At 60.5% G+C, this 25,292-nt stretch overlaps 1 protein-coding gene across 12 annotated transcripts in view; it reads right to left on the bottom strand.

The window, feature by feature from the left end:
- Positions 1–25,292, bottom strand: part of TNS1 (tensin 1) — a 288,617-nt gene that overhangs the window by 192,301 nt on the left and 71,024 nt on the right. The window contains exon 1 of one of the 12 annotated variants that reach the window (XM_075117719.1): positions 21,220–21,321. The exons of 10 other annotated variants lie outside the window; for them this stretch is intronic. In XM_075117719.1, coding sequence (XP_074973820.1) covers positions 21,220–21,306 — 87 coding nt within the window. In that variant the 5' untranslated portion in view covers positions 21,307–21,321. Of the gene's footprint in view, positions 1–9,897; positions 10,358–21,219; positions 21,322–25,292 lie in introns of those variants that run through there. One more of the 12 variants, XM_075117721.1, reaches the window with a different exon arrangement.

Raw genomic sequence — 25,292 nt, 5'->3', positions numbered from 1 at the left:
CAGGCTTCAGCATTGCAAGGGTTACTGCCTCCCCGGACAGCAATCACTCACCTGTTCAGCAGGGACAGCCTGGATTCTGGTTTCATTCAATTGCATATCAATGAGGGGGTCCCTGTTCCACCCTCCAAGCAATCCTAGGAACAGCCTTCACCTGTCGCTTACCTGTGTTATTTAAACAGCAGCAGGTTCAGACAGCAAAGTCCCTGCCCCGTACAACGTCACTGGCAGACAGAGCAAATAATCCCGACAGGCTGGGGGCGAAGGGGAGAGGAGACAGCAGAGAAGAAGGGGTGAGGGAAGCGGCTCCGTGTGGAGCTCTACCTTCAAAGCCTCTGCATTCACCGGTGTCCGTCTGTTTCCAGATTTGGGGTTTTTTTCTCCCTTTGAGGACTGTCAAGCTGAAGAAGGGACAAAGGCAGGACCAAAGCCCACTGAGGTCAATGGAAAGGCCTGGGGGGGGAGGCGTGTCAGGCTCAGACAGCAGGGGCTGGGAGATGAGCCCCAAGACACAGGGTTTCTCCAGCTGGGTCACCGGGTTTTACTTAAGAATCCCCCAGGTGTTTGGCCGCTACTCCAGCTGACTCCACCCCCGCCCCCCCCCAAGGTCTAGGGAGGGGTATGAGGGCTGGGGGGGGGCTTTAGATAGGGAAACAGAAGACAAGGATTCAGTGGCTCTGGGCTGATGGATTAGCCAACACTCCTCTGGCATCCTAGTCACCCGGCCTGCCCGGAGCAGCAGTCCGGCTGGGGACGGGCACCCCGGGGTGGAAGGAACACCTGCTGCCTTGCGGGTGGATGGAGGCTGTTAAGCCCCAGGATTCCACCTGGGGCGGTTAGTCACGTGTTGCTTGAGCTCCCTCTGGGAAAGGCAGCCCCCTGGCTCAGCACACGGAGCTGTGCTCGGAGCTAGCCGTCCTGGGCCCGCAGGCTGCACCGGGAGGTACACCCCACTATGATACCAGCTCGTCTGTGCATGCTCTGAGAGCGGGTACCCCGGGGCCTGCTCATGCTAGGGGAGGAGATAAGGAGGTAGAGCAAGACAGAAGGAGATGAAAGAGAGGCAGCGTGGGCCAATGGATAGAGCACCGCACGGGGACTCAGGAGATCGCGAGTTCTATTCTTACCTCTGCTGGGTCACTCCCTGTCTCTGTTTCCCCTCCCACCCTTTGTCTATATAGGCTGTGAGCCCAGGGACTGTCCCTCCTTAGGTGTCTGGACAGCACCTTGCACAAGGGAGCCTGATCTCGGTTGGGTTCTCCAGGGCTGCCGTAATGCAAGTGAGAATTAACCAGAAGGAAACTGAGCAAAGGGAATTTTAGGCAAAAAACCAGGAAAACCCCCCTGCGATTTCTTCAGCCAGAGGCACATTCTCCTAAGGGAAGGGGTGGAATGCTGGAGAGCATTCGAACTAAAGCTGGCAAAACCCCGGGGGAACCCCCGGTACCGGAGAGCGATGGACGAGGTGTGACCCAATGGGTCTTTGATCTTTCTGAGGCTCAGGAGCAGGGATCGCAGCCCATCCACAGCTCCCGCATCAGGCTGCACATCCAACTGCATTAGAAAGGTCAGGGCAAATCTGCTGGCTTCTGTGCTGACGTGCCGGGTGCTCTGTTTATGTACGAAGCGACTGGTTAAGATCACAGAGTGTTGTGTTGTGCACTTTGTCCCTTCCCTCTCTCGCTATCTGCATATGGTTTCTGCAAAGGGTGAACGAACAGCAAAGGAGTAAGAATTCACTGCTCAGTTTGGGGTGGGCAAAAAGGATGGATTTCCCCAGATTCAATCTAAGGCTAAAAGGGACCCCCATTGTGACCATTTTGTCTGACCTCCTGCATAACCCAGGCCAGGGCACTGCCCTGAAATCATTCCTGGAGCAAATCGGTGAGAAAACTGGCCAGTCTTGATTTAAAAAAGTCCCGTGATGGAGAATCCATCCTGCCCCTTGGCAGATTGTTCCAGTGATTTGTAACCCTCACTGTTAAAATGTGGCGTCTTATTTCCAGTCTGAATTGGTCTAGACTGACGAGCCCTCTCTTCTCAGATTTCTGTTCCCAGGTAGGTTCTTAGAGATTGTGATCAGTCACCCCTTAACCTGCTCTCTGTTAAGAACAGATCAAACGGATCCCTATTGTGCCATTTGGGGAAGCCCTTCCTGATTCCAGCTGACGGTTCGGTCACTCCCTGGAGCAGAGAGACTGATAGCCACTAGCTAGTCTCATAGGAGCCCCAGCCATGGGCCAGGACCCCATGGTGCAAGGGGCTGTACGAACATTGAGTGCCATCCTGTTCTCATGTTACAGGACAGGGCACACAGGAACTCCTTGTTCCACACCTTGTTCCATATCCCCTTATCAGATCTCCCCATCTCCTTTCCAAACCAGAAAGACCCCGGCTCCCTCCCCGGATCCCCACCACCCTGCCTTCCATCAGTCGCACTCCATCTCCACGGTCCTGATCAGATGCTGCAGGATCTAAAAACAACACTGAGGGCTGCGTGTTAATCGCTCACCACTTGCTGCAGGTTACAGCTGTTCGGGCTGCAAGTTTCAAAACGGCTTTGATTACCTGCCAGCCCCGCCAGCTGCCCCGGGATCTGTGTCGGCTTGGCAGGACCGATGGAGGAAGAAGCACTGCTCCTTGTCTGCTAGGACTTGTCCAGGCCCAATGCTAAGGCGCGAAGGGACCAGTGTGACCATCGAAGCCCTTGCAGGACAGGGGATTTCCACTAGCTTAGCTAAACCGGTTTAACTCAAACCGGAGCAAGCCCCTGCATGGATACTCATTTCACCTTGGGGGTGAAGGGGAGCTGATTGCACCTGAGCTTAAACCAATTCCTGACTGACCTCCTGAAATCACCCAGGTTTAAACCAAAGCGCGTCCACACGGCTTTCTGCACTGGGTTAGCGGAATCAGTTTGACATCACACACCGGCACAGCGCTGCATGTAGACCGTCCCCCCGGGGAGCCGGCTGAGGGATAAGAAGGTCTCCCTTAGACATCGGTTTGTTTCCCGACTCCAAGGACCCTTAGCAAGCAGGAGGCAGCCATCTGACTGGGCAGGCAGCGTCTGGAAGGCAGCTGTCCGTTTCGGACCAGAGGCAGGGCTCGCTCTAGGCCCTTTCGGGTGAGCCTCTAGCCAGCAGCTCCCTCCCCGGTGTCGTGGGCAGAAGGGAGGGTTTTGTGCACAGCTGGGACTGGAGCTCGCTGCTGAAATGCCTCAGCTCCAAGGCCTAAAAAGGCAACGTTTCCAAGGCACCAGTGCAAGCCCGGGTGCATTGCACCGAGGGTTGGCTCTGGCCCACGGGCTCCAGTCTGCAGAAGCTCTCCCGACTTAACCCTGCCACCTGCCTCGGCTGTTTACCCAGCCCAGATGGCAGCAGAATGCCATGCCCAGGAATGCACAACCCTGACTGCACTCAATCAGCATTCCTGCGCCCCCGGCGCGTGTCATGGCCTGCGTCCCCCAGGCGGAAGATGCCGGATTATCCCTGCATGGGCTCTGCTCCTCCACACCAAGGGTGAGTTTAGACTCCAAGCCAGGGCAAATCCATGCTATGGCTTCCTCTGTGGGCTTGCCCCCCAAAAGTCCTATGGCCCATCCTGCTGGCCAAGGAGGAGAGGGTGGAGCTGTGCTCGGAAGCCTGTCTACACCACTCCTCTTCTGAGCCTAGCGATCCCCTCCTCCTCCTCCAGCATTCCAGGAGGTACTGCCTCCGGAAGGCAGGACTTCCTGAAACAACTCCACTAGAGAAGTCTCACCTACATTTTACGGGAAAAGAAGAGACGGAACTGATTGGCAAGGCTCATCAGCCCAGAGCGTTTCATCCATGGCACAAGAGCAAAACACTCATGTCCCAGGCTATCGACCCTTCGCACGCTGGAAAGCACAGTTGTATTCTGAAAACTCCTGGCCAGACATGGGACGCCAATCGTCCTGACACGACAGCACCGTGCAGCCAATAGCATCCGACTCTACTCATCATCGTACCTGCAGCCACCAGCACCTAGATGCAGTGTGTGCGGGCTGAACACTAGCCAACCTGGCGGTATTTGGAGGCAGACAAAAGCCCACACCTACCCATGAGGATCTCACGGCACATGGGGATCTCACGGCACTAGGGGGCCGATGCCCACTGTCTGAGCTCTCCACTTTGTCCCTTCCCCTTTATCGCTGCCCACGCTGGCCCCATCCCCGACTCTCACCGTCCCGACGAGATTGGACAGAAGCCAAAAAAATCCACTCAGCCGCACGGGTTAGAATCTGAGGCAGAACAACGCAGGCTGCCGAAGCAGGAGAGACAGGGTGGCCATGCTCCTGACTTTGCCAGGGCTACCCAGACTCCCGGCCCACGCCAAATCTCCCAAGCAGAAGGTCTGGGCTAAAGCCAATGTTGCATCAGGAGAGCAAGCTGCATGGGGACCAGATAGCAGGGTGTCCAGCCGGGAGGCTGAAAGCAGGCAGAGGGGATGCTGCAACTGACTGCCAGCATATCGACTAGCCCTGGTAGCATCGCCTGCCAGCTGGCCTCCGACCCGCCCAGGTGTGGTCCCCGCATCCTATCCCCGTGACGATGGTGCCAGTAAGATGAGCGTGCATGGGAGGGGAAAGGCATTGGGGGGACTTGGCACAACTGGCCTGACCTGGCACTGAAATGCCAATGGAATAGCACTGATTGCCTCTCAGAGCACCCCCCACCCTGACGTCCCCATAACGCCCCCTCCCCAAGCCTGGTAAATCATCCCACAGCCACTCAGCATTGTGCCCAGCCCCCCTGACCATGCCCCTGCCCCCTGTAATGGGCTCCTCCAGGAAGGAGGGTGAGATCCAGATCAGTTCCTCTCCGGATTCCAGGCCAATGCCCAGCCCCAGGGAACCCTCTTCCCCACCCTGTGTCTGCTCTGGAGACAGGCTCTACCTGGCGCATGGGACCGGTGGAGCAAAGCCGTGGCTGGACGGAGCACTGGGAACTGCCTCGGGATGGGGGGAAAGATCAGAGCCATCAGCTGCTGTGGGGCTGCCCCCCCCCCCAATTCCAGCAGGATCTGGGTCAGCTCCTTCACATCACGCCCCCAGAGAAAGTGGCCAAGAACCGCTGAAAAGCCTGACCCCAGAATCAGGTGTGGAGATCAACCCCACTCCTCGCCCCCCCGGAAAGAGGGCACATGCAGAACCCCCCTCGGGGATTGCTGAGCCACTTGCCCAGGGGGACAGCTGAAGAGGAGTGGAAGCAAGGAATCCTGCCCTGCCCGACGCTTGCCGAGACGCCCCGGCTCCCTGGGGGATCATCCCCCAATCTGACCCTAGCAGGGACTCCTAGCCGGTGCGGTTCCCCTGGGATCCCCAGGCACAGGGGAAACCCAGCAGTGCTCCGCTCCTGCCTCCATCTGCACCCTGGAACTGCCAGCCCCCGTCCACGGCCTGCCCCGCACCCCACGCTAGTCTCTAGCACCGGTGCAAGAGACCCGCTAGCCAGGTCTTGTCCATGGGGCTTTCTGCATGACCTGGACAGCCGGGCCGCACCAGGGCAGGCACGTTCTCGCGGCTTTATGGTGTAATAGGAGCAGCACCTCTCCTGGGCAAACGGCTCTCACCTGGGCCTAGTCTGGGCCAGGAGGGGAGGAGAAAGGCACCGGGGTGCAGGGAGCGGGGAGGAAGGCTGCCCAGCGGGGCAGTGGAAGATGCCGAGGTGGGGATGGAGGCATGGAGGAGGAGACGGACCAGGCAGCAAGGAAGCATGGGGCAAGAATGAGTTTCATTATCTTTAACGAAGGCCAAAGCTTGGCTGCCACGTCACAGTGGGAAATGCCATAAGCATCAGCCCATTGCCAAGGGAGCGGGCGAGGGTGTTGCCATGGGGATGGTGAAAGGGGTCACGATTGGGAGGGGAGGTGCCCCCAAGACTACGTCGCCTGCCCAGGGAGGTCTGAGGACAGGGAGGTACTGGCCACGCCTGGCCACGCTGGACCAGTTCCTGTGAAGAGAGGCCGGGGGGCCCAGGGGACTCGCTGGGCGGGAACACGCACAACAGCCCCGGGCTGCAAAACTGGCGTCTCCCTCCAAAGCTTTGACGGCAGAGGCGCGGAGCAGCTCAGCAGCTGGGATCGCGGTGTGTTCCCCCGCCCGGCCGGGAGGGGCTCTTTGGCACCAGGGCCTGGGAACCCATCCGGCTCGCTGCAGGGTGCCCGCTCCACCAAAGCGGAGACCACGCCGCGGCGGGGGCTGCCCCGGCTGCTGTGACTCAGAGCGGCCTCGCCATGCACAGACGCCAGGACCCCAGAGGGCTCCGCTTCCCCCCCCCGCCCATCAACGCCCAGCACAGTCATCCCACCCCACCCCAGCCGCGCCACGAAACAACGGCCCAGCCACCCGGAGCACGCCTCCTCGGGCAGGGCCCCTGCGCGCCAGTCAGCTGATCCTCCGGGCCCTTCGTCACGGACACGGCCCCCTTGGAAAGCTGCAGAACCCGGCCCTCCCCCTGCCGCTGGGAGCCGGGGAGCCCCCGGTCAAGCGGGGCTGTCGCGGGAGTGGGGTGAGCCGGGACACGCCCTGCTAAGGAGACACCGGGTGAAGGAGGAACCTGCCCACAACCACGTCCTCTCCCTGCCCGAGCAGCGCCCCTGGGCTTGCCCAGTCCACGCTGCCGGCTCAGCCCGCCGTCCGGGTCCTCAGGATTGTCAAGCATGACAGGCTGCTGGCGACATTTCCCCCCCCCCCCGGGAAAGGGTGCGGTCACTCTCCCTGCCATGGCAGGGCCCACCCCTGCTGTCTCGGCCCAGGCCAGACCCTGGGGCACCGGAGCACCGGCTGAGGGAGGGCTGAATTGCAAGGCCGGTCCCACCCCTGCTGCAGCCACCGGCATTGACTTTATTAGGAGGAGTCACTTGCTCTTTTCTGCCAGGAGTCGCCCCGCAGCAGAGACCCGGGCAGCCGAGGGAATCAAGGGCATCGGAGGAGCATCCGGGGCTGGGGTGGAGATGGGTCAGTTTCCATAGTGCGTTTGGTCCCCGGTCCCACGGCTGACAGCTCTATGGTGCTCGTGGGTCAGGGGATACACAGGACCCCCGCTTATTCTACAGGCCACTGGCAGCTGTCGAATGCAAACTCCTGCCACTTCCTTAACGCCCCGAGGGCAGCTAACCAACTGCACCAAAGAACTCCGAATAAAGCCTGCAAGCCAGGTTCATCCCGGGGCAGTTCTCTGTCCAGCCCCAGTCACTGATGAGGAGTGCCTGACCCTGCCAGGACCCGGCAACCCATGCCCCAAACTCCTGCTCTCACACGTACACAACGTTCTCTGGCGAGAGGCATGGGAAACGCGGCGCTGGTCCAGCCACGCGACCCCCGGCGCTGACAGCTGTCTCATCCAGCCAGAGTGCAGATAAGGGAGGGGCTGAGGAGGGAGCAGCCCCCAGCCCAGGCCGGCGGGGGAAAGAGAAGTCCATGGTGCAGCGGGAAAGAACCTCTGATCGTTGTCAAGTCTGCAGCCAGCCAGCCCCGGGGAAGTCTCATTAACGCGCTGTGCTCCTCCCGAAAACAACGGGCCACCCGCCCCGCTTGAATTGCTAAAGCAGATATTTGAAGTACTAGATCGTTCTTGGATGAGGCTTGTGGCACCTTGTCCTCTTCACCGTGGTGGCGTGTCCCTTAAAGACCACCAGATTAGTCTGGGAACAGCACCGTTCCTGGGTTGCTAGTACACATGAGCCCCTTAAAAGGGCCCAGCACCCCACCTCCACAGCAGGACTGGCTCTCCGCCCAGGTGAGCGGTCCCCCAGCTTGAAGAGAGAAAGCCCAAGGGGTTCTCAGCAGTGATCGTGCTTTGGCTTCTGGGGTCCATGCAGGATCCACTCACTAGCTGCCGGGGTGAGGCCCTGGGGACTGAAGTCCTCCAAGCATCCATCGCAAAACAGGGCGTGCTTCCCCCGTTCAGGGCCCACCTTGCCCAGTGCTCAGGGTATGACGCAGCCCCCTCTGGGCCTGACCCATGGAGGACGGGTGTGTTCCAGAGACACGCCCTGGCTCGGTAGCTATCAATTCCTATCTGGTAGGATCTGGGCTGAGACACGCCCCACCCCCCGCCCCCCGCAACCTCACCGAGGAACACAGCCAGCTAGTGAGGTGCATCGGACTGGAGCCCCTGTCCTAACCCACCAGCAGACCTCTGTGGGGCGACGTTGAGGGATCCCCCAGCATGGCATGGCCCCTTCTCCACCCATCCACGCCAGCCCCCTGCCCTGACCCCCCTCGGCACTCCCTGTCTCCACACACCCTTCTGCACAAGCTCCCCTCGGCTCCTGCAGTGGGTCATTAGGAGTTTCCGATCCAGGCCTTTGTTTTGCTTTTTTTTTTCTCTCTCTCAACGCTGATGCCTGGTTCCTTTCCAGGCCTGTGAGGGCCGTTTCCTTTTCTAGGAACACAGCAGAGACCAAGCCTAAAAACAGCTGCGCGGGGAGCCAGGGCCAAGCTAGGCAAGCAGCAGCTTTCGCTTAACTCTCTCCTGGACCTGATCATCCGTGTGCTCCCTGCCCCTCGGCTCAGAGGGCACCTGGGCCCAGGAGGCCCCCGGCACGGCCTCGCGACCCTCTCAGCCGGGGACCACGAGGGGCGCAGGGCAGCGAGCCCCAGGAGCCTGCGATGTCTAGATCCCAGTTCTTTAATTTCCATGCCACTGAATCATCTGGGCACTCATTAACCCGCTGGATGAACCATTGCTCGTTCCCCACCCCAGCCCCCGGGGAGAGGTTGGACCAGCCAGTGTGAGCCAAGGGGGGGGGGGGCAGAATTAACCCTTGGCTCTCCAGGTCCCTGTGTGCTCCCACAGGAGGGAGGACGGGCTCGCCGTCCCATACAGCCACGGCTCTCTGGAAGGAGTGAAAACGCCAAGTGGCCGGCACCTCTCAAGCAGGATGGGGGAGAGGGACCTGAGCCGTCAGTGGGGCTGGCTCGGGATCCCGGCCCGTTGCAGCTGGTCAAGGAAACATTTTTGCTCCCTTTGGTTGATACTTTGTCACATTCTTCCCAGCCCTGCCCATGGCATCCTCCTCCTCCTCCTCTCCCCCTTCATCCCCTGCATGCACACACAGACACTTCAGTGACCGGTCCCCAGGTCCCCAGCTCACACTCGGGCACCAGCAGGTCTTGTCTACACCGTTAAGATAACAGCCGGGAACTGCAGACACCTTTCCCAGCCCCACCCCTGCCCCGCCTTCTCCCAGCTGCTCCAGCCGGACCCAAACTCGTCCCGTCCCCCACGTCAGCACGTTTGCTGTACCCACGTCTTTGCCCTCCCCCTGCCACCTGTGAGGTCAGAGACCCCGGTGGCGGGCACCGTGCAGAGAGACATGGAGCTAGAGGATTTCCTGTGCCTGTCCCAAAGGCGGAGCCGGGGAACACATCGGCAAAACGCAGCAATGCTGGCTTAACACACAAGTGTCATACGTGATCCAAAAAGCTCTTGCATGGAGCAAAGGGCATAGAACGCACTGAGACTTCCTCCTTATCCCTGGCGGGACAGCGCCGATTGCCGGGGGAAGAAAAGGAGGACTTGTGGCACCTTAGAGACTAACCAATTTATTTGAGCATGAGCTTTCGTGAGCTACAGCTCACTTCATCGGATGCATACCGTGGAAACTGCAGCAGACTTTATATACACACAGAGATTGCCGGGGGGGTTACACCTGCCGCGGGATTTGGTCCCCGTGTCACGGCTGAGAACAAGATTCCTAGGGAGCTGCTGAGCACAGCTGGGCATCCCACCCCATCTATCTTCTCCGACAGTCTCTGCCCCACATCCCAGCCCTCCCAAACTCTTGCTGCTCCTTGCCTCCAAAGAGGGAGCCGTCCCCCAGCCCCGGGCGGTGCTTTCCCCTTCGGCAGAAGCCTTAGGTGGCTCTTACCTGTTTCATGACGCTCCCAAAATCCATCCGATTTCACTCGGCCTCCGAGCCGGTTACATCCAAGGACTGGGCGCTTCCCCTTTGGCGTTCCCCTGGCTGGCGGGGTGAGTGGGGTGGGAGAAGCGTGGGGCCGGGGCGCGGGAGGGTCCCGGCGTTGCTGAAGCGCAGGCTGGCGGGCGTGAAGAAATTAAAGAGCTGCCCCCCCGGGAAGAGAGAAAGAACCAGGCACAGGGAGCGGGGGGAGAGGGGGCTTGGATTCCTGCAGGCGGAGGGAGAAATCAAGGCAGCCCCAAGCGTCTGGGGAGGGTGAGGCTAGAGAGCGGAGCGTGGAGCGACCAAGTGCGGAGCAAAAGCTTTCAGGACTGCGCGAAGGGGGGTTTCCTTCCCACCCGCCCAATCTCCAACTCATTAGGAAAGCTTTCTTTCTTTTTTTTTTTTCCTTCTTCCCTCCTCGTGCGCGTCGCTGTCCAAGTACAACACACACACCCAGCCCCACCACTGCTGGCTGCCTGGGGCCTTCCCCCCCCCCCCGCCTTAAAGGGCATGGCAGGCATAAAACCGGCCCATCTGTGTAACGGGAGGGCGGGCAAGGCAGAGGGGGCTGGAAAAGCACAGGATGGGGGAGTCAGATACAACAACAAACTAGGTCATCCATCCTGTTTCCAAAGGCTCCTATGCAAACAGACGGAGGGGCAGCCTGTCTGGCCCTTATCACCCGCCGCCGGGCTGGAGTGTTTGGCATCTCTGCCATGCCGGGGCTGGGAGGAAAGTTACCTGAAAGCCCCGGCGCCCTGCAGCGTTTGGTCTGGATCTAGTGGCACCTACCCCACCGGGCTTCGGGATCAGCCTGGGGGACGTCATGGGCAAGGACAGTGGTGTCCAAGGGGGGAGGACATTTCCCTGCCCCACTGGGGATTGCCAGCCCGGATCAGAGCCAAAGGGAGCTGGGATCCTGTGTCCAACAGTGGGCAGTGCCAGCTGCTACAGAGAAAGGGGCAAATAAAACCCACTAAAGGCCAGTGATGGAACAATGTACCCCGAGGGCACCTTTCTCCTGACGGCCGTCAGGCAGTACTTGGCCTGCCCCTTGTACATCCCTGACTCAGGGCCGGGGCCAGACACGGTGTGATCCTTACTGCTGCGAACTCAGCCCTGCAGGAAACAGTCCAGCTGGCACCACAACCCACGAGAGGGTGTTGTCCATGCCCACGCCCCTGGGGATTCCCGACGCCTCATTATAGGGCCTGATTTCCCGTCCCATCGACACCCATCTCCTGGCATCCCACAGCAATACCCCAGCAAATGGCACCGGCACCATGGCAAGACAGAGGGGTTTGTACCACCACGGATGCATATTTCCCTGTTCTGCCTTCTCCTCATTCTTACATAATCTGTGTATTCCCCCAGTGCCGAGGAGTAGGAACCCAGTGCGCCAGGTGCTGTACAAACACAGACCAAATGGACAGTCCCTACCCCAAAGAGAACACTAAACCCCAGGTCTCCTGCCTTCTTTATGCCATGCTCAGAGGTGACAACAGAAGCCACCCCCCAGCATCCCAAAAACAACCTGGAGAGAAGTCAGCCCCTGACACACGCCCAGCAGCGCCCTGGCCCATCCACCCTGGTACGATCTGGAGCTGGTGCCAGCAGGGACTCGCCAATATCAGGGGAAGTGGAGCGGTGGGGGAGGTTTAGGGGGATCCCTGCATGTGACTGGCTGGATGCTGGGAATTTGAACGACCTGTCAGACAGGAAAGCACGCAAGGGAATCGGGTCCAAGCCGACGCACCCAGCGGCAGGCAGTTATGGTGCGACACACACAGACGCTGGTCACATTTACCCTTTTTCCTCTCCATTGTTTCTGTTGCCCGCTGCGAAGCCCGGGCCTGCAGCCGTACCTCCTTGGGCTGCAAGCTCGGCAGCTCTCCCAGGCTGAGCAGGGCTGGGCCTTGGTGCTATCTGGTCTCGAGCTAACATTCCGACTACCTACGGTCATTGCAGATAAACTGGCTTCACAGTATTTTGGACAGCAGCCGAACAGAGCGACTGAATTGTAAAATCTGAACGAAAGGCACCGGGGCAAGGGGAAGAGGGCGAGGTTTCACCGGCCCAACTTGCACGTCTGTGCTGAGACACTGGCCGCGAGGGAGTGCCGTGCCCACCCGCAGACACTAGAGGGCGGTGGGAGGAAGGCAGGAGACAGGGAGCCAACCCGCCGCGTTTTGGGGAACCGGTGCAGACACAGAATTGGGCCGAGCCCCATCCAGCCCTCGGGGAGAAGCAGGGGAGCTGGCTGGGCGTTAGTCTGCCCTGCCTCAGCCGAACCCCAGCTGCCTTTCCCAGCCAGCGCAATGCCTCGTATCGCCGTCTGTCCATGCTGGGGGCTTGGCTGGCCCCCCATCACCGCAGCATTTGGGCACAGCACTCCTCAGTGTATTTACTCTCACCGCACCCCCGGGCGGCAGGGCAGCACCAGCGCCCCCATCAGCCAGAGGGGAACTGAGGCACAGAGAGAATAAGTGACCTACGCAAGGTCACAGGGCACCTCTGCCAGAGCAAAGACTTGAACCCAGGTCTCTGAAGTCCTGCTAGTGCTCTGACCACTGGACAATCCTCCCTCTTGGAGAGCTCGGACCCTTGGCCACATGGCGGTTCGTAGAGACCCAACCCCCTGAGCATCATTCTCCCCACCCCCGCACCCCGGTAGATCGTGACCCAACACACCTCAGCCTCTAGGACCCTGCTGTCCAACAGCTGCAGCTCCTTGCCCAGCATGAGCAAGTTAAGCCCGGGCTGAACCCAAGCAGCGTGTCCCACTGGTAAGGGCCCTGCCCTGGGACTTAATGAGTTCGAATTCCCTGCTCTGCCAGAATCCATTTGTGACCTGGGGTAGGTCATTCAGCCGCTCTGTGCCTCGGTTTCCCCAAATGACGGAATTACCTCCCGGGGTGTCCTGAGGATAAATACATTGAATGCTGGGAGGTGCTCAGAGGAAAGGGAATGAGGGCCAGATCAGTATCTTAATGAGACCATTTTTCCTACTCAAGGCAAAGTCTAAAAGTCCAGGTCTCCTGTCCTCTCCCTACCAGGCATCCAAAGCCGCTTTGCAAATACTGCCCCCTCCCGACACTGCAAGGATCTCCCAGCTCCAGCGCTGAGCTCTTGGATTCTCCTTCGCAGGCAGCGCACGACCCCACTGCTATCCTGCCACCGCAGGAGACGTGGACACGGCCTCGTTACTGGCCGCCGTGCTCCCCAGCTGTTACCGTTCATCTGATCCAGGCAGCTGCAGGGTCTGGCTTGGGCACCAATCAATCAGCCGCAAATAAGGAATCCACAGAGCTACCTTCACAACGCCCATGCGCCTTACCACGGTCGTTACAACAGCCACTGCAGCCCCGAGCTTCTCCTTGGAGGAGCCCGTCGCTCCTGGCCAGGTTAATTCATTTTTTGCTGCTGGCTTCCTTTCTGCACGCGGGCTGTCCCCAAACCCAGCCCGCCTCCCCAGAAACAACCAGCCATTGATGACTCAAGCTTTCCCGGCTTTCCCTCCCTCTCCGCAGTGTGCTTTACTGCACATCTGGTTCCAGTTGTGGTTTGTAAGCGAGGGGCAGATCTGATGGCTTCCTCTGAAAGCAGGACTAGGCAACGTGTTTTAAAAAAAGAAGAAGAAGAAGAGGGGAGGGGGAAGGAAGGAGGAGAGGGGGGAAAGTGAAGTTAAACGAGTGTGAAAAGGTTTGCTTCTGTTCCTCTGCTTCTCACTGCAGGCTCAGCCACAGAGGCCACGAGGAGGCATCTCCCATGCAAAATGGGATCCCGTTAGAGGCCTAATCTCAGATAAATAACAGAGAGTGGGAACCTACCCCCTGCAAGCTCTTCCAGACGAGAAAGTCCCCAGGTTAGATCCTGCAAGGCTGGCAATCCCCCGGCTGGAGCCAGCTCCCCAGCACAGCAGCCATCCACCGCTCCGCAGGGCTCTCTGTTGGGACCACTTCCCTTCCAGCCATTTCACCTCTGTGCTCCAGTCTCCCGCTCTGGGCAGATCTAGATCCTCGGGCTACGGAGGGTGGAGACTGTGCCAAGTCTCTTATTCACATATTGACTTGTTTTTTAAATGCACTAAGTCCAAGTGCCTCTTGGTGATGGGCACTTCATAAATGACTGAAGTAAACATCAGGGCCGATTTGGCAGAGAGACCACCATCGATTTCAGCCGGGGGGTGAAAGCTCAGCACATCCGAAAATTAGCCCTTTAATAATGATGGACATTTTGGCTAGGGGTCAGAGGCTGGGTAACCCAGCCCTGTGTCTCCCCCCATCCATACTCCGCAAGCCAGAGACAAGCTCCCACAAGCCCCGCTCCGTCAGGAGAAGCCCAGGCTGCCTCCCCAAACCCTGATTGCTTCTTTGCAGAATGAGCTGAGTCTCTCCCAAGAGCAGGGTTCCCATCTCCATAGGCAGGCAGGACACAAGGAGAGGACTTATTTTATCCAACAGACCCCCAACCTGCTCCATAGCCAGACAGTAGCATCTGCTGGGCCCATCAAAGTGTCACCTCCCACCTTCTCTCCTCTCCCCACCCCCCGCCACCAGGGCTAACTCGACAGATCCCCCATCCTGATATCGAGCAACCCTATCCTCACCGGGCTGGCAAGATGCTGTCTCAGCCCAGGCTGGTCTGGTTGCTACTATAGTCAAGTCTCTGTTTCCATTCGAAATCTGCTGAGATGAGGTGCATTAAAGGATTAGGGAACCGTTTTCTAAAGTACATACACCACCACCCAGCTCTGAAGGCAGAGCGGAGATCAGCAGCGGCTGCTGGCAGGGTACCCAGCTCCGAAGGCAGAGCGTAGAGCAGCGGCTGCTGGCGGGGCGCCCAGCTCCCAAGGCAGAGCGGAGAGCAGCGGCTGCCGGCGGGGCACCCAGATCCGAAGGCAGAGGGGAGAGCAGCGGCTGCTGGCGGGGCGCCTAGCTCCGAAGGCAGAGCGGAGAGCAGCAGCTGCTGGCGGGGCGCCCAGCTCCCAAGGCAGAGCGGAGAGCAGCGGCTGCTGGCAGAGCGGAGAGCAGCGGCTGCTGGCGGGGCACCCAGCTCCCAAGGCAGAGCGGAGAGCAGCGGCTGCTGGCAGAGCGGAGAGCAGCGGCTGCTGGCGGGGCACCCAGCTCCCAAGGCAGAGCGGAGAGCAGCGGCTGCTGGCAGAGCGGAGAGCAGCGGCTGCTGGCGGGGCACCCAGCTCCCAAGGCAGAGCGGAGAGCAGCGGCTGCTGGCAGAGCGGAGAGCAGCGGCTGCTGGCGGGGCACCCAGCTCCCAAGGCAGAGCGGAGAGCAGCGGCTGCTGGCGGGGCACCCAGCTCCCAAGGCAGAGGGGAGAGCAACGGCTGCCGGCGGGGCACCCAGCTCCCAAGGCAGAGCGGAGAGCAGCGGCTGCTGGCGGGGCACCCAGATCCGAAGGCAGAGGGGAGAGCAGCGGCTGCTGGCGGGGCGCCCAGCTCCAAAGGCAGAGCGGAGAGCAGCAGCTGCTGGTGGGGCGCCCAGCTCCCAAGGCAGAGGGGAGAGCAACGGCTGCCGGCGGGGCACCCAGCTCCCAAGGCAGAGCGGAGAGCAGCGGCTGCCGGCGGGGCACCCAGATCCGAAGGCAGAGGGGAGAGCAGCGGCTGCCGGCGGGGCGCCCAGCTCCGAAGGCAGAGGGGAGAGCAGCGGCTGCTGGCGGGGCACCCAGCTCCGAAGGCAGAGCGGAGAGCAGCGGCTGCCGGCGGGGCACCCAGCTCCGAAGGCAGAGGGGAGAGCAGCGGCTGCTGGCGGGGCACCCAGCTCCGAAGGCAGAGCGGAGAGCAGCGGCTGCCGGCAGGGCGCCCAGCTCCAAAGGCAGAGCGGAGAGCAGCAGCACAGAAGGGTGGCAATGTGAAAAGTGATACTCAACTATATCACTTTTCACAATGGGACTTTGTGCCTCATTGACACCGTTATTTCTGCCCTGCTGCTGCCAACCCAGGTCTGACAGCCAGAGCCCCTCTGCCTATAGGTGATTGGCGTGTGAGGATTGGGGGTGAGGAAGGAGAGCCCAAGCCTGGGTGGTGGGGCTCCGGCTGTCCCCTTTATCTCTGCCTCCCACTCTATCTCTGCACGGCCCTTCTGCATGAACCAGAGCCCTTCAAAAAACACCCACAGAGCTCGCTCCTTGCTTGACATTTTCCCATGCCTCCCTTGGGAGGCCCGCCCCATAGTTTGCGAACCGCTGGCGGGGGGTTAGGACCCAAGACCTGACCAAAATCTGGTGCTGAAAGCTCTCTGGGCTCTGAGCTAGCCGGAGGGCCTCTCTGGTTCCAGCCACATCCCCACCACAGGTATAAGCAGCAAAACAAAACAACCAGGGGTGCTCAAGCTTTGGCCCCTCACTCCCCAGGCAGGCAGGGGCTGGGGGATGCTCCAGAGGTGGCCCCCTCGGGGGAGAGGGAAAGGATCTCCCTGCTCCTCAGCAAGTTCCCTCAGCAGACATAGGAGCTGGCTAAGAGACTGCCAACGTCGCTGCATTCGGCTCCCATTGGGCTGAACTGAGGGCTGGAGAGCACAGACACAGACGGCTGCTGGCAGTTATGGGTTTGACACAAAGCCCGCTGAGGTCAACAGGAATCTCCCCACTGGATCAGGCCAGAGGCTGACAGCCCAGCCCAGCCCAGCCAGGTCTGGAAGGAGTACGACCTTGCTTTCCAGCCAGCCAGAGAGCAGGGACCGTCTCCAGGATCCCCAGGCCAGATGGTTGATCGTCTGGACACCTGCCATGGTTCCTGTGACTATCAAGCACTCCACCCTGGAGGCAAGGGCCTCCCCTTTCCAGCCCAACATACGGACTCGGGGCTAAGAGCATTGGAAATCCTGCCGAGCAGCACGCCCTCCTGCCAGCGATTGCCTAGAGACAGAATGGCATGAGCAAGCACAGAGACCTCCCCCCGGGCACAAGCCTGGCACACGGACATTGGCAGGATCCCAGGTGCCTCTGGACGGCCACAGTGAGAGACCCCAATGTCACTAGGGACGGGGAGAACCATTGCCCTTCTGCCCAGAGGTTACGGGTCTGCGTTGCTGCTCATGGGGGCAAAGGGTCGGACTGAAAACAAGCCAGAGGAGAAACCTCTATTGCAACTCCCGACGACCCTCACGTTGCCCTGGGTTGTTTCCTGGGCACAGTGACGTAACACACAGACGCCGGCCCAAATCTTTGCTTAACATCTCCCGCCCGCTTCCTACCCTACTTCCCATCCCCAGCTGCAACCTACGGAAAGCCTCAGCCAAGGCAGAGGAGCCATACAGCCTTCATGGCTTTGCTCACCAACGAGCAGCCCCGTGAGAAGACATTTCCCTTCCTCCATGCACCCTTTCCACTCCCTCAAGGGGAGCCAGGTCCCTGGCCAGACCCCACAGCCAGTGTGAGCCAGGTAGTATTTATGTTGCAATAACTCCTGGGAACCCAAGGATAAAGACACCTATTGCACCACTTGCGTTGGGCAGACGGCCCCAGACAGCTCATAACTTATCCCACGGAGCAGGTGAACCAGAGGGAAGGAACAGACAAACCGGAGAGGTCGGGGGTCAGACTCAGAGGAAGGAACTAAAACGAGCATGCCTCACCAGAGACACCACACTCAGCGGGACTCGGTGGGTTTACACCAGACCCACAGATTCCAGCTGGGATTGTCTCATCTGACCTGCTGTGTAACCCAGACCAGAGAACAGCCCCCAAATCATCCCTAGCGCAGATCCTTTAGGAAACCAGCCAGGCCTGATTTAAACATAGCCACAGACAGAGAATCCACCATGGCCCTTGGTAAATCGCTCCCTCTTCCAAATTTATGCCTTATTTCCAATCTGAATTTCTCTAGCTTCAACTTCCAGGCATTGGGTCTTGTTAGATCAGCAGGTTTCAACCTTTTTTCATTTGCAGACCCCTAAAATATTTGAATGGAGGTACAGACCCCTTTGGAAATCTTAGACATAGCCTGCAGACCCCCAGGGGTCCACAGGCCACAGGTTGACAACCACTGTTAGACCCTTCTCTGCTAGATCAAAGAGCCCCTTATGAAATATTTATTCCCCATGTAGATACTTATAAATTGTAGTCAAGTCACCCGTTAACCTTCTCTTTGTCGAGATCAGTGTCTGTCCATCAGCCACCTCCTGGACAGCTCAGCCCCCCTGCCACGCTCAAGCTTGAACTGCACCCCAAACTCACATGGCCTGGCCCACAGGTGGCCCATTCAGACAATTTCATGGATTTCTTATTGCAGTGAATTTGTCCTCTGCCGGCACCCATCCTGTGCGAGGCAGGGCCTGAACACACGGGAAGACCCAGCCCTTGCCTCCAAGAGCTCAGACGCACAACAGGCGAGGGATACAATCAGGCACTTGTACACATCGGTGCCACTGTCTTTTAATTAACTAAATACCCCTGAGCTGAACCCATCTGCCCCTCCACTTCCCCATGGGACCGGGGCCAAGCTGTTGTATGTGTCGGGGAAGCAGGGGGTCTCAAGAGGAGACAGGAGGGAGGAACGTGGGGTACAGACCAGCTGGGGGAGGGCCCGGGGCCAGCGGCGGGAGACAACGATGACCCAGGCTGGCACGGCTCCTGGAGTAGAGAGCAGGAGAGGAGGGAGCAGGGCAGGGCAGGGCTGTGAGAGGCCAGGACAAGAATCTCAAAGGTGGCCGCGGCACCAGGATTTGGAGCGTGGGCACCACGGGCAGGTTGACAGCACTCCCCCCATCCCTGCACTGATCACAGCCCAGCTGTTCGCATCCCTGCCCCATCTGGCTCACGTGTCACTCCCCCCAGCACACACCCCACATGCTGCATGGGGATCAGGGCTGGATCCCCCACTGGGGTCACAACGTCATGAGGCTGATGCGGCATCTGCCCATCAGACCTCTGGGCCAGGGGACGGTCAGTGCGCCTTGTACAGCACCGTGCACAAGGCGGTTCTCAGGCTGCAATGGGGGCCAAGACTGCACCTGGCCCCTGGGGAATCCGGGGTTCAGTCCAACTCCACTTCCCCCAGCCCATGCTCGGGTGGGGATATAAGGGCCTGATCCCGCGTGCACTGGAGTTTTGCCATTGACTCGAATGGAAGATACAGTGGGAAGGTCGGGGGTTGCAGGGTGGAACCCCAAAGCTGGGGGAGTTTTCTGGTGTCCTCCCTGCTAGCTATGCGAGCCCTGGTGCATTGCAGCCCGTGGTGCGTAGGCAGGCCGGTGATGGGAAGAGCGCCAGCTTGGTGATCTCGGGGAGCGCACCCCAGCCCACGAGAGGTTTGTAACACGTTCCGAGCGAGCTCCATGGTGGAAGCAAGGCCAGACGGGCGGGGCCAGCGCCTAGGTCGTTCCTGAGCTGGTCTGAGCAGCCGTTGGAGAAGAGCTCAAATCCCTGCGAATTAAAGAGGATACGAACCACAGAAATCAGCCTGCCACGTCCAGCCCGGACAGCCACGCCTGCATTTGCAGGGACAGCCTGGGGCACACCTCACACACTGGGCCTGGGCCAGCACTCGCGTGAGACCCTTCCATGGGGAAGAAAACCCCGAGCGCTGCAGGAGACTAACCCAAGACGGGGTGCTCTTCCTTGTGGAGACAGGACGCAGCGGAGGGGCCTTTCAGAGGAGGTGCACGGCCAAGGCCCCTGCCGTCTTGTAATCGTTGCAGACGCCGGGCTTTCCCCCAGGAGCAAGGCTGTCAACACCTGGAGTCCTGCCAAATTCCAATGCTGCCTCCTTTACATTCCCCCCTGCATTCACACTGAGATGCAGCAGCCTGCTTCCTGCCAGCTGCATTCCACCCCAGAGGTGGCTGCATGTCAGCACTGGAGCGAAGCTCGTCGAGGGCTCTGGGCTCCTCGGCGCGATAAGCGAGTCACTCATTCTCTCTCGTGGCTCTAGGGGTACAAGCGATCTGACCAGCGGGAGCTGTGCACGACGTCACGCTGCGTGCCTCTCCGGGCCTGACGAGATTCCAGAGATTCCAGCAGCTGCTTGCTCGGCCTTGCAAGCCGCGTTTTCTTGGGAAATCGCAGGAAACTTTATAGCTTCCAAGGGGCCAGAAAATCCTGGGACATGCCGGACCCCATGTGGATAAACAACTGGGCCCAGCCAGCGGCGTAAATACACACAGGGCGACAGGTTCCAGATTAATGAACGGAAAGGCGATTGCTGGGTTATGACCCAGGTCCGTTCCCAAATATTGTTCTCCCTGTACAGAGGCTAGATCTCCCCCTGCAGGGTTTGGTGGTGCAGGTTAACGGGCAGGGAAAGGGTTACTCTGTCTCTGGATGTCTTCTTCCCTGGAGGATGTGGCTTGTAACATGGGAATCCCAGGACAGCAGCTGTTTCACCCAGTGGGTTCCGTGTCAAGGATCCTCGTGACACCTCCAGTCCTACCTGCACGCATGGCCCACCCATCATATCCCACATCAGATCACCGTCTCTTCATTCAAATCCCTTTCTGCCACCCGTTGCTTCCCCACCGGCCAGAGGAGGGGCATCTCGGTATGTTTTTAGGGGAAGCCCACGTTCTGAGTCCTCTCCAACCCCCAGATCTCCCGGTACATCTCATCTGCAGGTGGCCCAGCTGTTCTCTTCACTATCCACCCTTCTTCTCCTCGAATGGGACGGAGACTGCCCCCTACCCAAACTACCTGCCTGACTCCTCTAGGCACTGCTGAAGCAAAGGAGGGGCCTGTTTTCTGGGAGGTGTCTCTCATCACTGCTCTGGGCCACCAATCCCGCTGAAGGCCGATGTCGGGCAAGGACCACCGCCGCGAGCTTGCCGTGAGACAGCTGCCCCCAGCACACGCCCGGGGTAAATGCTGTGGCCACCCTTCCCCTCTCCGTTACGCCAGCCGCTTCCATTTGCCATGGAATCGGTGTAACCGAGCGGAGAAATAGGCCGAGAACTACCCCCACCCCGGAACAAGACACTCAGAGGTGACCATCGCGGGTGGACATTTGGGGCCACCCAGAAACATGTGGACCAGGGCCAGGACCCTGCTTCCAAGCCCCTCCGTCTGCATGGATGCTCCACGCCCAGCACGAGAACAGGTGCTGGTGGAGACAGCGAAGAAGCCGACGGGGCTCTTGCAAGCCCAGCCCAACAGGGAGAGCCGCCGACTTTAACATGGCTGTTTACGGGGCTGTTTCTAGCTAGACCATGGCATCACTGATGGGGCGGAGGGGAACTGCTGCCCAGCCTGCTGATGATAAGCAAAGGATGCAAGCGCCAGCGAGATCAGAGAGGAAAGCTCCCGCTAGAAACCCATGCCCAGGTTAGGATGGTGGGGTGGTACCTGAATTGAGATCCAGCTGCAAGGGGAAGGAAAATCCTCCTTAGCATTGATTGCTCCTGCCAAGGTACTTCTGCTGTGGCTCGCCATCTAACTCTGGATGCGTACCAAACACGGACACATTCCTGCAATTAACAACAGCTTCTGCACTCGTCAGGACTGACGCCCCAAGAGCCGGCAATTCACGTGCTCCAAGGCAGGAGTGGCCGGCTGTTTGGGTCGAGAGCTCTTCCCCCCATCCCACCCAGAGCACAACACGGCATGGCCAGGTGCCTTCGGGATGCAGGGTCCCCCTCCCTTTGGAGTCCCCAGCATCAGCAGCTCCTAGACTGGATTAGTCCATCCTGATTAGCTGAGCGATTTGCAGGGGACGGGTTGTGGGGGGAGTTTGGGGCGGGGCAGGGCATTTCCTTCTACAAAGATTTACAACATATCACTGATTTCCGGAGGGGGCGCAAATGGCTTAGTTGCCACCAGGCCTTCCGCAGGTAAAGGGCTGCTCTGGTCCTGCGCACTCAGACAGCTCCACCGTGTGGCAAGGACAGATCCCCTTCACGGTCGCAAAGCAGCTAAGGATCGGCGCTAGGCCTGCCTGTGCCCCAAGAAGAACAGATAGAAGAAAGGACTATCCTTGCAATGGGACGGAGTCTGGAGACCCACGTGTTCGTGATTAAACTCTTGACTGCACCCAGGGGTCCCCTCGGCCCCGCTGGCTTCGCACTTTTTCACCCATTTGGTCTCAGTGCTTCCGCGGGAGAGCCAGCAGCATCCTCAAGCCACTGACAGGGAAACCGAGGCACCGGGCGCTCAGTGACTCTCTCAGGGCATCAGCTATAAAATCCACATCTCCTGGCTCCCCGCCCCACACTTCCCACAAGTCCAGGACGGCTTGCCGCCCTGCATGGCTTGGGCAATGGGGCAGCTCTGCCCACAGAGTCGTGTTTGAGGTCCCAAACCTCTTCCGAAGGCTGTGGTCAGGAGCTGCCCGCTGCTTGGGGGCTCACAGAAGCAGGTGATTGCTGGGGGCTCCACGGTCCCAGCTGGGGTGTGTAAGAGGGGGCTGGGGAGCCATTCCCACCCCCCACCCCCGTCGCAGGGCAGGTGGGGCCGAGTTCTCCCAGCCGGGTGACTCATCCCCAAACAATCCCTGCAGAAAACCCCAGACCATGTAGGAGGAACCATCACGTCACCCCAGACGGTGAGACATCAGCCTGCATCCTGGTCCCCGCCCACGCAGTCCCTCCGCTGCTCCCCCAGCAGGGCGAGTTTGGGTTGACTGGGGGGGCGGGGTGAAACACCTCTGGCGCTTTGCAGGTGCTGGGGGGCTGCACAGGCTGGAGGTAGCAGAGAGCACAGGTGGGGCGTCAGCCAGCACTGCTCCCACCCCCCGGGGCAGCTTGCGGAGCTGCCTAGGGACCGTGACACGACACGCACAGCGACTCTGGGCACGAGATGGGCTCCGGGCTGCTGGGGCCGATGCCAAGCCCCCGCAGACACGGCCTGGCTTTTCTCCGGGGCCCAGTGACCCCCTGGAGCTCAGACAGCCGCCGAATATCTTTGCAGCGACAACCCCCCGCCCCCCCTCCCCCCCTACACACACACACACCCCCCCCGTACTGAGTAAACACGACCTGCCCGGGCAGGGAGGGTGCGACTGACCCCTGCTACCCAGAGCCGCGGCACCAGCCGGGCCCACTCAGCAGCACAAGGACACACATTCCTGCATTCCTCAGTGCACAAAGCCCCGGCCAGCCGCCGGCCCGTGTTGTGGAGACCAACGGGGTTGCTACCTTTCCATCCAGAGAGGAGGGGAACGGTGGGCACGAGGGAGGAACCTGCTGCAACATCAGCCGGCTTGGGCCTGGGCAGGGGGGTCTCTAATGGCCCCTGCGGTCGATGGACACAGGCTCAGCCCTAGGCCGGAGTGTCACAGGTCACCGTTCCACCCCCACCCCCGGGGGGATGGCAGCCTAACGAGGCAGCAGAGTCTAGTGGTTAGAGCACCGAACTGGGACACAGGAGGCCTGGCCTCTGCCGCTGGCGTTCTGTGGGTTTGGACGCGCCACGGAGCCTGTGTCACGGCCCGGGCATACCCGAGGAATGGCAGCTCCGGAACCCATGCACGCTGCTCCGCCGGCCCCCGCAAGAGGCCTGGAGCCCAGGGCCAGAGGGAGCACCTGGGCAGAGCAGCGGCAGGAATCCAGCGAGCGACCCTGCCAGGCACGGCTTGCTGCTGGGGTGAAGGCTTCCAGGCGCCGCGGCCTCCCCGTCACCGCCCCCAGCTTGGCCCAAGCCAGGTTCCCGGACAGAGAAACGCGGGCGACGCCAGGCGCTGCTGGTGGCCTAGTGCCCTTGTGCTAGTTCCTGGCACTGGTGCCCCTCCTCCGACCCCTGCCCACTCCCCTACGGAGCTGGGGTACACCCAAGCAGCCTGGCATTGCTCCTCTAAGCCTGGCTTGCGTGGCTGTCCCCTCCCTCCCCCCAGCATTGACCCCCCTCGATGCATGGCGGGGGCAGAGCTTGCCCAGACCCTATGGCATGTGCCATCCGGCACCCAACGCTCCAGCCACGCATGGCTATTTCCCATCGCCCCTGCTCTGGCCCTGCCCCACCCCCGCGGTGACCCGTGGGTAGCCCTGCCCCACGGCACCCACAAGACGTTCACAAGCGAGCGATCCCTTGCACAGAAACGACCCCAGGCTTGTAAGGAGGATGGTGACTCCAATGGGGATGCTGGTGGCACACGGGCCTGTCCTGCTCCCAAGACCTGGCTGCATGACCCTCCCCGAGCTACCCGCTGCCCTGGGAGCTGAAGAGCGACCAGTCCCCCATCCCTGGACTTGGGTTCCCTTGCTGACTGGAGCTGGACGCCGGCACTGGGTCTGTGCAGCGGGGCAGGGAGCAGCCCCACCGCCCCCTTCCAAGCCTGGTGCAGGGCGCTTGGGGGCGGGTCCCCTGCACACCCGGCGGTAGGAAGAGCGAACTGTTGGGGGGGTTGCACACAAGAGAGAGGGGGAACCAGCGCTGGGTCTCCGGCCGCGCTCTGTGCCTTGCCCGCCCCCTCGCTGGCGGGTAGTAGGGCCGTGCCCGGGGTTGGGGCGAAGGTCCGGTCCGGGGCCCCCCATACCTGCTCCAAGCTTCTCCCAGCTGTCCCGAGTGCCCGGGGCAATTGTTTGTCTCAGAACTCAGCATTCAGGCACTGCCCCTCGGCTCCCGGGCGCTGCTGGACGCTGGCCAGCAGCCTGTTTAATAATGTACAAATGGCCATTAGCTTAGATTTCGCGGGGGGTGGGGGTGGGGGCGGGATATTTTGCAACAACAAGCAGCTTGTGGCTGTGGGCCAGCGAGGAGCAGTGTCCTCTGCACGGCTCCAAGAAGGCAGTGCAAGGTGCAGGGGGGCTGGGGGGAGGAGGTGAACACCCCTCCCCGCTCGAGGGCGCCCCCTACTGGTGCTACCTGGGGCACCGCTGGTTTTCTCTACCCCGGCCTGGCTACAACGGGAAGGCCAAGTCGGTACCAGCAAGGAGAAGGCACCGGAGAAATCAGCGATCGTTTCACTGAGGGGGGGCTGGGGCGGGAAGGAGGTGCCCCCTCAACAGCCTGAGGGGGGCAGGGCTACCGCCTCCCCTTGTCCTCACCGGTTCTGTGCCACGGAGGAGCCAGCGCCCGCCTGCTTTGACTGGACACGTGTCTAGTGGCCCGTCTGTTTCCCACCGGACTGAAATTCCTCAATTCAGGGGGCAGCTCTGCCCCCCTCAGGCGGTAGCCTAATTGTCTGAGACACAGCAGCCATCTCCAAGGGGGCCGAGAGTCAGGGCTCCTGGGCCCTATAGCCGGCAGGGTTGGCATTCTTTGCTTCCCAGCAGTCGGGCCAGGGCTGGGCACCTTGCATCACCCTCCCTTTCTCCTCTGGTCCCTTCAGGACTCTCGAGGCCTGGCACAAGGCTGCAATGTTTGGGTGGGCAGACACACCACACTGGCACAAGCCGCGTCATGTGCCCCACTTGGGGCCGGTCCGCTGGAGGATAACAGCCCCCTACTGCTGCCGCCGGCTAATGGAGCGACCCCGTTAGCTC

This window comes from Caretta caretta, chromosome 11 (assembly GCF_965140235.1).
Source record: "Caretta caretta isolate rCarCar2 chromosome 11, rCarCar1.hap1, whole genome shotgun sequence".
NCBI lineage: Eukaryota > Metazoa > Chordata > Testudines > Cheloniidae > Caretta > Caretta caretta.
This window is presented reverse-complemented; position numbering and strand designations above follow the sequence as displayed.